The 11020-nt window shown below is 41.6% G+C and overlaps 1 protein-coding gene across 1 annotated transcript; it reads left to right on the forward strand.

Moving 5' to 3' along the window:
• coro1b (coronin, actin binding protein, 1B) lies at nt 1–10773 on the forward strand. The gene is made up of 12 exons (XM_082528866.1): nt 1–139; nt 269–419; nt 2237–2442; nt 2638–2760; nt 4411–4540; nt 7695–7876; nt 7987–8106; nt 8242–8346; nt 8451–8596; nt 8734–8791; nt 8876–9214; nt 9305–10773. The coding sequence occupies exons 3-12, from the start codon at nt 2239–2241 to the stop codon at nt 9425–9427; spliced, it is 1530 nt and encodes a 509-aa protein (XP_082384992.1). The 5' UTR covers nt 1–139; nt 269–419; nt 2237–2238; the 3' UTR covers nt 9428–10773.
• Nucleotides 10774–11020: the final 247 nt, after the last annotated feature.

Here is an 11020-nt window from a genome sequence, read left to right on the forward strand (position 1 = left end):
TCTGCTCGAGTCGTCGCTTCAAAACAGTCGTTTGTAAAGGGAGACGGGGACAAGCGGTGTCCGCATCTCTCCCTCCACCATCACCGGCAGCCGGGCTCTTTTTAGCGTGGCTTTATGAGCGCGGGACATGCTCTGTCAGGTTAGACCTCTGCCACAGCAGACAGGCGCAATTCCTAGCAAACTAACGAGAAGACAGCTGAGAATTGGGTTAATAAATAAATAAATAAATCGGATTTGCCCCCCTCTAATGAGCACGTTTTTGTTATAGGTCTGCGCAATCTACGTGAACGCTTGTCTGGACACAGGAGAGGATTAAGTTACTGCTGTTGGCGGCGGATTATTTTATTGGCCTCTTCTTGTCACGCCCGAGTCTTTGGTGATCCTTCTTCCAATTAAGAGAGGTCTCTCAAAAACCGCAGGTATGTGCGCTTTTGGACTGGAAAATAATAACGCGAGATGTGTCATTGTGGGACTATCTAAAACGGGTCCTTTGTTGCTCATGTCTGCATTTGTTTCTTTGCAAAAAAAGAAGAAAAAAACAACTGCTGTCTCCTCACCTCCTATTGTGAGCAGACAATGGGAACACATAGAGAAATGGTGCAAGGATGCAGCATATTTACTAAATGGGTATATATAGAAATGAACATTATCGTGCAGTAAGATCGCGCTGTTTAATAACACAGGTTTAAACGCAGACTGGACGTAGTGGAATCCAGCGAACTGGATTTGGGGCGGTTTTATCCTCACGCTGGAGCCCTCTGTAGGCTTCATACCTGCTGATATGCCGTTTGCTTTGACCATTGGTATATGGCATATAGAGTTACTGCCTCCTCTCACAGCAGCTATGACTGCCCAACCCCCTTCTCCTCCCTGCACGGCATGTTTTGGTTTCAGGCGGATCATGCCCTTTTGTCCACTGAAGCCTGACTGTACTTTTCAGGGCAGGCTCCCAGTATGAAAGAATTTGTCCCCCGTCCTGGCTGCCCCTTCTTTTTGTTTGCTTGTTTTTTTCACTGACCATATGAAGATGGTGAGGATTTACTAAACCAGCTGTACAGCAACATTAGCAGCATTAGTGCAGAGTTTGGGGATTCAAAAGACTAAGACTACAGTTTTAATAAAGCATGCATACTCAGCCAGTTTTTATTTCTATGCAATTCCAAATATTTTCCCCATCCCAAGTGGGAAAGTGTAACTAAGTGTTTCTTGGTAACTCATAAAAACAAAAAGAATCTGTTTTGTTATGTGACACTCAACTTAAAAGAACAGGATCTTTATTTTTAAGTTTTAACACTTTATTGTCATTGCACATTCATTAGTTGTAGTACTTGTCCCACATTTGTGCAAAAAGAGAGCCAAGCAGATGACAGTAAATAAATACCATATATACAGAATAAAATATATATGATATATGCAGACAATTAAATATGCAATATGCATATAACAGCATTATATTTTCGGAGGTATACAGTGGGGTGTTATAATTGTCCATTTAATTGTCCTAAATATGGCAAATTCTTATTATTTTCACTGGAGCTTAATTATATATTGCTGAGAGCTGATATCAGATATTTGCTGATATATCAGTATCAACATTTATATCAGGCCATAAATGAAAATTTAAAAAGTAAAGAAGAGATGAGAGAAACACCCTTCAACTGTGCTATGAGTGCTGATGTTGCCTATTTTGTCCACCAGTGGGCACTCTACAGCTTAACTAGAAGTGAAAACACAAAAACGGTAAAGTACTTACTGACTATATACAAAAGAATATTTTTAAACTATCGTGAACTTATCAAGGACCAATAATATTATCGGTATGTGTATCGTTCTTAAAAATCCTGTAACAGTCAAGGTCTATTTTCCGTCATAAAATATACTGAAAAATGGAGATCTGAGTAGATAAAGAAGACATGTATTGTTGCTTGTTTTAGTTAACATGCATTTTAAATAAGATATAGTCCATTTTAAAAGGTTACAATATTTCATTTTAGCCATATTTTACTGGGGAAAATATCTTTTTTTTTTCACAGTCCAAATGATTAAACCAGAATTTATTTTTCAAGCTTATTGGCTGTTTGGTTAATAATTATCCTGCTTATTTGATTACTGTTTGCTGACAGAAGCTTTTTACTTTTCAGCTGATGAGTTAATAATTTGCTGTCATTCAGCAGCATCTGTCCATTTAAGGTTGCTGAATTGTAACTGTTCCTCTGTGTAATCTTAATCTCCTCAGGTATGTCTTTCCGGCGAGGTGTGGTCAGGCAGAGCAAATTCCGCCATGTTTTCGCCCAGGCGTGGAAAGCCGAGCACTGCATCGATGATGTCAGAGTGTCCCGGGTGACGTGGGACAGTCCACTCTGTGCAGTCAACCCCAAATTCATTGCTGTTATCATTGAAGCGGGTGGAGGAGGGGCCTTCCTCGTGGTTCCAGTCAGCAAGGTTCAGTCTCCTACATTACAGAGTATCAGATAAACAGTAGATCGATGTTTCTTCCACTCTCCTACTAAAAGCATTATGTCACCAACTTTTTAACAGCCTGCTGCATGCCTGACTAAAGTACTTTCTACACTTACGAGACCATTAGCAGGACTGGATAATGCATTAATGGTTGAAACACTCTGTTTTTCTCTACAGAGTGGAAGAATCGACCAGTCCTGTCCCACAGTCTGTGGTCATGCAGCACCAGTGTTGGACATCCAGTGGAGTCCTCATGATGACAATGTCATTGCAAGTGCCTCAGAAGATTGCACGGTGAAGGTAAAATTTTCAAACCTTGTAGAAGTTCTGTGCTGGTGGTTTGTGGTCAAGTTATCTGTAATCTGACGTCCGTAGGCATCAAACCCGCCACAACCTTAACCCACTAAAGCTGTGTTGGTCCTTTTTCTGCTGCTAATGAAAACACATCAGACTTCAGGGTGCAGACCTTGAGTGTGCTTCAAACTACTATAATAATTAACATTGTGTATTTAACACTTTCTTTATCATATTGTATGACTTAATTTTACTTATAATTGTAAAATTATGTCAGTAGAATTCAGTTGAGAGGTCTTTGGTGCCCTGGGTCCGTCCATAATGCCAGTGCTGGTGTGAATACAAAACATATGAGGGTTTCCTGTAGTGTGTGGTGTGGGGACAGAGGTCGTGTCATTTCTGAGGTTAGGTTGGAGCCTGGATCAACACTTTAGGTGCTTTGTCAAGTCATCCAAGAAATTCCAGAGCTTTTTTTTTTTTAAACAGTGATTGTTCAGCTGAAGGAGACGACTGCCAGGGGTGCGTGCTTGGTTTGCAGCATTTTTTAGGTGTAGGTAATATTGTTTCTCTGATCACAGCTGTGTAAACTTACGGCGAGGTCTCTGTGAAACAAGTTGGCATTCCTCAGCTGTTAGACACGGCTGGGCGAGGAGGGGGGTTAAAAGAATGTCACTGATTCCAGATAAATGATTGACGAGCACCCATAGTCTTTTCTTCAGGCACACCTTACCATTTTTTAACAGAAAGTAAATCACTTTTGATACTACTAAAAAGCTATACTGGGATATAGATACTGTTTTAAAAAAATACAAATATATATTAACTAATAAAAATCTGAAATGTTGAAAGAGAACCTAAATGCATATTTAGTTGATATCGATAATTGGGTAGTAGCTAGGCTAGCTCTGACCAAACGTAGCAAATTAAGCTATGGAGCTACTTCAAAGGTCACTTCCTAAAATGTCAGAGCTTTTTTAATCTTTTAAAAGGTGTATTGTGCAGGACTAGCTTAGCTGGCTGTTTTTTTTCCTTCTAACAGCCTTACTATTAAACAAAGCCAATCATGTCTTGGCTGTAGCTTTATATTTAACAGGTAAAAATAAATGTGGTATTGAGTAAATTTGGATGAAGAAATGATGATGTACTCCAAGTGCTGTCTGCGTTATTCTTGTTAAAATGACATTAGCGAGTTAGCGCGGATTGCCGTGTGCGTGGGGCTGCATGGCGTCAACACGTTAGCACGGCTAGATTGTTAACGTGTTAGCGCCATGCAGCCCAATGCACTCGCTAACAGAGATTTGCCACGTTATTGCGGTTGTGACGTTACAGTCATTTTAACGAGATTAACGCTGACAGCACTAATCTATCTATCTGTCTGTCTGTCTGTCTGTCTGTCTATATATACACATACATATATGTATAAACTGGCAATAAAATAACCAATCTAAATCTTATATACAGAAAATGCAGGATTGCAGAAATGATACCACAGAGTGTGCATAAATTGCTGTTGCTGTCTAGCAGTGTGACAGTTCAACTGTTTAGGAGGGAGATGGTGAGGGGAATGAAGGCTCTGATAGCAGTAAGGTTAATAATATGTCAGGAAAACTGTAAAAATTATACGACACACATATATATGTCTGCTTTATGTTGAAGGTGTGGCAGATCCCAGATGGTGGGCTCACAAGTCCAATGACTGATGCCACTGTGACCCTTGAGGGACACAGTAAACGAGTGGGACTCCTGGCTTGGCACCCAACTGCCTTCAATATCCTCCTAACTGCAGGTAGGACCATCTGTAGCATTGTAGTGCTCCCATTGTTCTCCTATAACCAAACATGGTTCACATCTGTGGAAAATAACAGTGATAACTGGCTATGACTGGTGTGTTTTTTAAGTGTGTTGTGTAGAGAACATGGTCTAAACATTAAACTGCGCCACTGTGGAAGCAGGCTGGTGTAGTTTGTATGTTGCTTTACATATATTTCCATAAAAAAGTGAACTAAAACAAAGGGCTTGTGTTTGCACACTGGAAATGTATTGTACTTGAGTTTTATATGGTGAATTAAGGTAACCTTTGCCTTGTAATAAACATCCAGGGATCATTTTACCTTTTAACAAACTCCAAATATGGTGACAGTGAAACTCGAGGCGTAGCTTCCCCGTGCTAAACATTCCTCATTATCCAGATAAAAGTGACATACACCCGTCCATTTGTAAACAGTGAGAGTTGAGGAGCAGCTCCTGTCTTACTATGTTGGTGTTCAGTGACAGCCAGTTCAAATACTGCTGCATAATACAAGTATGGAGTAGGATTTCCCTCCTAGGCAACTCACAGCATGTGATTAACCTGAAAAATAATTACACTTTGCTGAAAAGCTGCCAGAGCTGGTTTCCATTGGAAATGTAGCCTACGCAAAGGAGGCACTACTATACGCACAAGCACATAAAGTAATGTTTGGCCTGCGGGATCCTCATGGCAGTGTAAGAATGTAAGCTGCCCACTTATGTTAATGCATACTGAGAAGAGTGCATATTGTTCACGCTGCATTATTTTACCACCAGCTTTTTTAAGCAGCTCTGCAGGCGTTGTTGCTCCTCAGTATAAGTTAGCGTTAGCGAGGAGAAAGGCAACACAACAACACAGTTATACTGTGCTAAATTTCCATAATGGAGTGAGATTAGAATTGTATTCAATTATATAACACTTTCAAATCACTCACATTAACTGCTGGTATCGTGATATAGCATCAAATACAGTGTATTATGTTATCTGTGTACAGTTATCATAATTATTTGATTCTTGATCGTGTCAGTGAAGTGGCTCTGTTAATTGTTCACTTTGTCATATTCCTTTTGGGATCCACTGCAAGGACTCAATCAGTTGAATAACATTGATAGGGGAAACATGTTTAAGTGCAACTGCTTGTTTAAATGAACATCAATATTTGCTACCAGGCTATCATTAATTGTACTGTAAAGGGGAATGAATCAAAAAAGAATATTGAGGTACTGACATCATGTCACAGATCGACTCCCAGCAAACAGCTCCACTGCTCTCACTCCATTTCAATTAAAATATTGGCCTGAAGTGCAAGGAATCGACTCGTCTTTCCACTCTAGCTACATCTTCTTTAAACTAACAACACAAATAAATGAATCTTTTATGTGAAAGATCAACAACAATGACTTGTTCAAAATTAGGCAGGAAATGATGTGATTGTTTGTGACATTGCCACTGATGGAGAAAAGTAACTACACCAGCAAGACGGATTCAACCATTTATAGGACACACTCCATGTACGACACATGTAATTAGAAGTTGAGACTTGATGCAGAACATATCAGGGAGAAGGCAGAAAAGCCCAGTTTGGAATCACAGAGCGAGCCGTGATACAATACGCTGAAAACGGCACAGATGGTGTTTCGATTAAGCAACTTTAAACTATCGGGGAATTCCTTTAAAGATGCAAAAGGGATTTGTTCACTGCATTGTGCTATTGTGTGTGTATTGTCATTATTATTCAGTTTTAATGTGTCAGATCAGTTAATACTTTGCTTGTCTCACCGCGAGTTCACTTTACCAATATTTACTTTGATAAAGTTAATGACATACTGAGGTAGTGTGTGTAGGTAGTATCTGTCACAGGGCTAACACAGAGACAGACATCCATTCACACTGTTGTTCAATTTAGCATCGCCCTAACCTGTTGTTATTATATATTGATATATGGTGTCATAATTAGAGATGGGTATCGTTTAGGTTTTATCCAATACCGGTGCCAAACTGGTACTTTTGAAACGGTGCCGGTGCTTAAACGGTGCTCGAACCGGTGCTTAAAGAATGGAGAACACAAAATTGGTCCAAAAACCTCTCATGTTCAGCTGTTTTTTTTGTAAAAAGATAACAATGTTAGCCTTTTCTGCAGCTATGGGGCATATATGGTATCCCTCTTGGCTGGAAGCAGTGCTTAAACAATGGAAAAACACAAACTTTGTCCTAAACCTCTCATGTTTAGCTGTTTCCCACTTTTTCTTTGGTCATTTTAGCCTTTTTGGCCAGGGTGAAGGGAGTATCTGCCATCAAACAAGAAGACAGCTGCATGTAGCTATGATGATGTTTGCTAGTTCACCTTACATGCATTAATGTAATAACGTGGTTAGCCTACTCAACGTAAATTACACACAAACAACGTTAAGTTACTCACGCAGAGAAGAACGGCTGCTGCTGCCATCATCATCCGTCATCATTTCTGCTACACTGGCAGGGCTAGGGGCCAGGACTCTCCTCTTCGGGTTTTTGGGGGATGTTGCTCCGGGTCCGATAACAGGCACGACACCCGCAGTAGATGTGCTCGGTGTGAGGTCTCGCAGCAAGCTATCAAATATGGCGCATTTCTCGGCTTTTAAAAAAAACGCTATGCGTCACCAGGTGTTTCATCAGATTTGAGGTGTTACCTCCTTTGACAGTATCACAGTATCAGCTTAAAGCACTTGTTGCAGGCTGCTGAGTTTGCATCTTTTGCTGTGAAGTACAGCCAGACTTTTGACCGCTTCGCCTTGGGCATTTTTAATCTGTAGCTCTGCTCTAAAAGAACGTACGTACCTGGCCCGACTACTATTCTCGGAAACGTAAAATGATTGGCTAGAAGTGTATCACAGCTCAGGAAATAAAGCACCGAAATGTGCGCTGCTTTTCGGTCTGGTTACTACCGTTTATGTCAGATGATGGCACCAGATACCGGTACCCATCCCTAGTCATAATGCATTCATAATACACCTGCACCGATAACCTGTCACTTTCTCAAGACGAACAAGAAAAGCAAATGAATTTATAGGAACATCGGCAACATCTGCATCTGTTTATCCTCACATCCTTGCCCTGTACAATTTCAGGCTTCACACCCTCTTCCTTGGATGTTGTCTTTCCCTCTCTGTAGGCTGTGATAATGTGATCTGCGTGTGGAACGTGGGCACGGGGGAGCTAGTGTACCAGCTTGATGACGCCCACCCAGACTTGATCTACAATGTCAGCTGGAACAAGGACGGCAGTGCGATATGTACCGTCTGCAAGGACAAAGCCCTCCGAGTCATCGATCCGCGAAGAGGCGCCGTCCTCAAGGTGATTTCACATTCATGCTGTCCGTGAAGATGCGAGCAAAGCGTGGAGCACGGCTCGGCTCTCATTTCTGGTATAACGCGTCAGTGATCAGCTTGTGACTGCTTTCCTAGGTCAGAGAGAAAGTCCATGATGGTACCAGGCCCATGAGAGCCGTGTTCCTCTCTGATGGAAAAATCCTGACGACAGGCTTCAGCCGTATGAGCGAGAGGCAGCTGGCTTTGTGGGATACTGTAAGTTTCTTGTTAGACATGTGGTATAATGCAGGTGAACTGAATTTTACACATGGAAAAGGTTTGAGACACAAAAAACATGTGTGATTGTTAAAGTAGGCATTCTAGTGATGTGAAAATGCTTTTATCTTACAGAAAGACCTCTCAGAGCCAATGGTAATACAGGAAATGGATACGAGTAATGGAGTTCTGCTGCCCTTTTATGACCCCGACACAAACATGGTCTACCTGTGTGGGAAGGTGAAGCCTTGGCATCATGTGGCAAATAGAAATTTAGCTTGTTCTATGCAGCGTCAATCATCGTGATTGTTTTGTTTTTTTGTTGTTAATCTCATGGCTTTCAGGGGGACTGCACCATCCGATACTTTGAAGTGACTGATGAATCACCGTACGTTCACTTCCTCAGCTTATACAGCAGCAAAGAGCCTCAGAGGGGTGCAGGCTTTCAGAGTAAAAGAGGTGTGGATGTCAATAAGTGTGAAATTGCCAGGTAAGAACAGTATGCGTACCCGTAACTAGTAAAAACTACAATACACAGCTACTTCAGGAACTGACCAGTCTCCTAAAAGTGGGAAAGAATAATGCAGAATAACGTTAGACGGGACTTTGTCCTTGCTTTTTCGGCAGGTTTTATAAGCTTCATGAGAGGAAGGTGGAACCCATTTCTATGACTGTACCAAGAAAGGTAAGGCACACACATACTTTAAAAGTGGACTTTATAAACTGCTTTTTTTTAATAGCTAATGAAGTTTCCATATTTCCTCTCCAGTCAGATCTGTTCCAGGGAGACCTTTACCCAGACACAGCCGGCCTGGAGCCAGCCCTCCTGGCTGACGAGTGGATCGCGGGGCAGGACGCGCCACCGCTGCTGGTCTCCCTGAGTGGTGGCTACACAGCTCCTCCATCCAAACACAGAGACACTCTCAGAAGCAAGCCCAAGCTCGTCTCTCAGGACTCTGGGACCGGGGCCGTCCCACCTTCCGCAGGGAACGTAGCAGCTCCCACGTCCACACCTACCTCTGCCGCCAAGGAGACAGAAGAAGAGACGCCACAGCCGACAGCGGCCACGAGGGAGACGGATGGAAACGGCGATAGGCCAAAGAGAGAGGTCGGTCAGCAGCAAGTGAGATGCTGATTTAAGATTTTTTGAAGCTATTTTTGACTTGCTTTTTCTCTCTCTCTCTCTCTCTTCTTTCAGGATGACGTGTTGAGCGAGCTGTTAGCAGAAATGAAAGCTCTGCGGGCCGTCGTGCTTGCTCAGAATCAGAGAATTGAGTTGCTGGAGAGACAGCTAGCACGGATTGAAGATGGGGATGTATGAGCAAGCGGAAGATTCACTACATTCAGATGGCTTTTTTTTTTTCCCCTTAAATCCATAGACCATAGCCTTACTAGAGTCAACAGTACCTTAAGCAGTGTGGGCTGAAGAATGTAGTGTAGAGCAGCAACTAATTGTGAATAAATAGGAGCTTACAGCTATTGTTTCCAAGACCACAATATGTGGGTGACAACTGGGTAAAGGATATCGTTGCCGCTGTGTGACGGTGCATATAATGCAGTTTTGATCTTTGCTTTAATTTCGAAGCACCCTAAAGGAGTTGCATCGGCACAGTTGCCTCAATTTGACGCACAAAGTTGTGTTGAAAAGGATTATATTGGAGCTAACGAAGGCTGACAGTCTATAGCAAAGCTATTAAGTACCTCCTGTACGTTTTTCTCTCTGACGCACTAACAAATGTAACCATTAGGGCTATTTAATCAGGTAGATTAAGCTGCTAAACTGTGATTTCATATCAAACCCCCGGTTGTTATCTCACTGCGTGACTCGTGCTTTGTTTTACTACTCCATAATAGAACACCACGTGTAAAGTTAACTGTCCTCGGCAGCGAGAGCTGTGTGAATGATGGCCGATGAGAGCGTAGCTGAATATTTATGTGTATTCGTAGCTGTGTGTAGTGTTTGCAATCAGTGAGAAGGTGACACTTGTGATTTTGTACCTCATGTTGTCATACGAGAACAGCGTAAAGATAACACTATGTTACACTGTAACCTGTCATAAACACAACACAGAATTTCTTTTTTTCTTTTCTTTTTGAAGCACGCGGAAATGCCGCAGTGTCACACGACCACTCGAGAACCAATCAGGATCTGAGCAGCAAATGTCACATTTTGTAGTTGTTGCTTCCAATGATATGAAAGACCTGCAGACTGGGCATGGGACGGGAACCTTTTTTTTTCTTCTTTTAAATATTCAACCTTACACTACAGTGACCGTGCAGCTAAGTCTGACTAAACTGTTCCAAATCTACTCCGGATTGCAGACCAGATTTGGTAGCAGCAAGAAAAAGGTTCAAGTGTGGAGGCTTTTCTACGTTTTTGCGCTTGTATTTGTGTTGATGAAAAAGCACTTTTAGATTCGTGTAGTTTTGTGTTTTTTGCTATTACATTTGACATTTACATTTAGAGGCATTGATCTGTTATTAATCTGTTCTGCTTACAAATGTAGAATAACATTGGTACATTCCACATAAAGACTACCCCTTTATTACTTTATTTATTTCTTTATGCACTGATGTAACATTGACTGTAAAAAAAAAAAAAAAAAAAAGTAGCAGTTTTAATCAGACTACATTGTGAAAGTTCAATAAACATTAATTCTTACTTTATGTGAATTGGCCTTTTTCATATGAAGTAGTCAGATCACCGTGTGTATGTGTGATCACATTCTACCAACAGAGAGTGGTCTGAAAATGGGAAAATACTGAGTGAGCAGCAGTTCTGTGGGTGAAAATGTCAGAGGAGAATGGCCAGACAGTAGCTCAAATTACTATTCATTGCAACCAAAGTGTGCAGGAGAGCGTCTCTGAATGCACAACACATGGGGGTTATAGTAGCAGAAGACCACACTGAGTG

Source organism: Aulonocara stuartgranti, assembly GCF_965226115.1.
Source record: "Aulonocara stuartgranti genome assembly, chromosome: 3".
NCBI lineage: Eukaryota > Metazoa > Chordata > Actinopteri > Cichliformes > Cichlidae > Aulonocara > Aulonocara stuartgranti.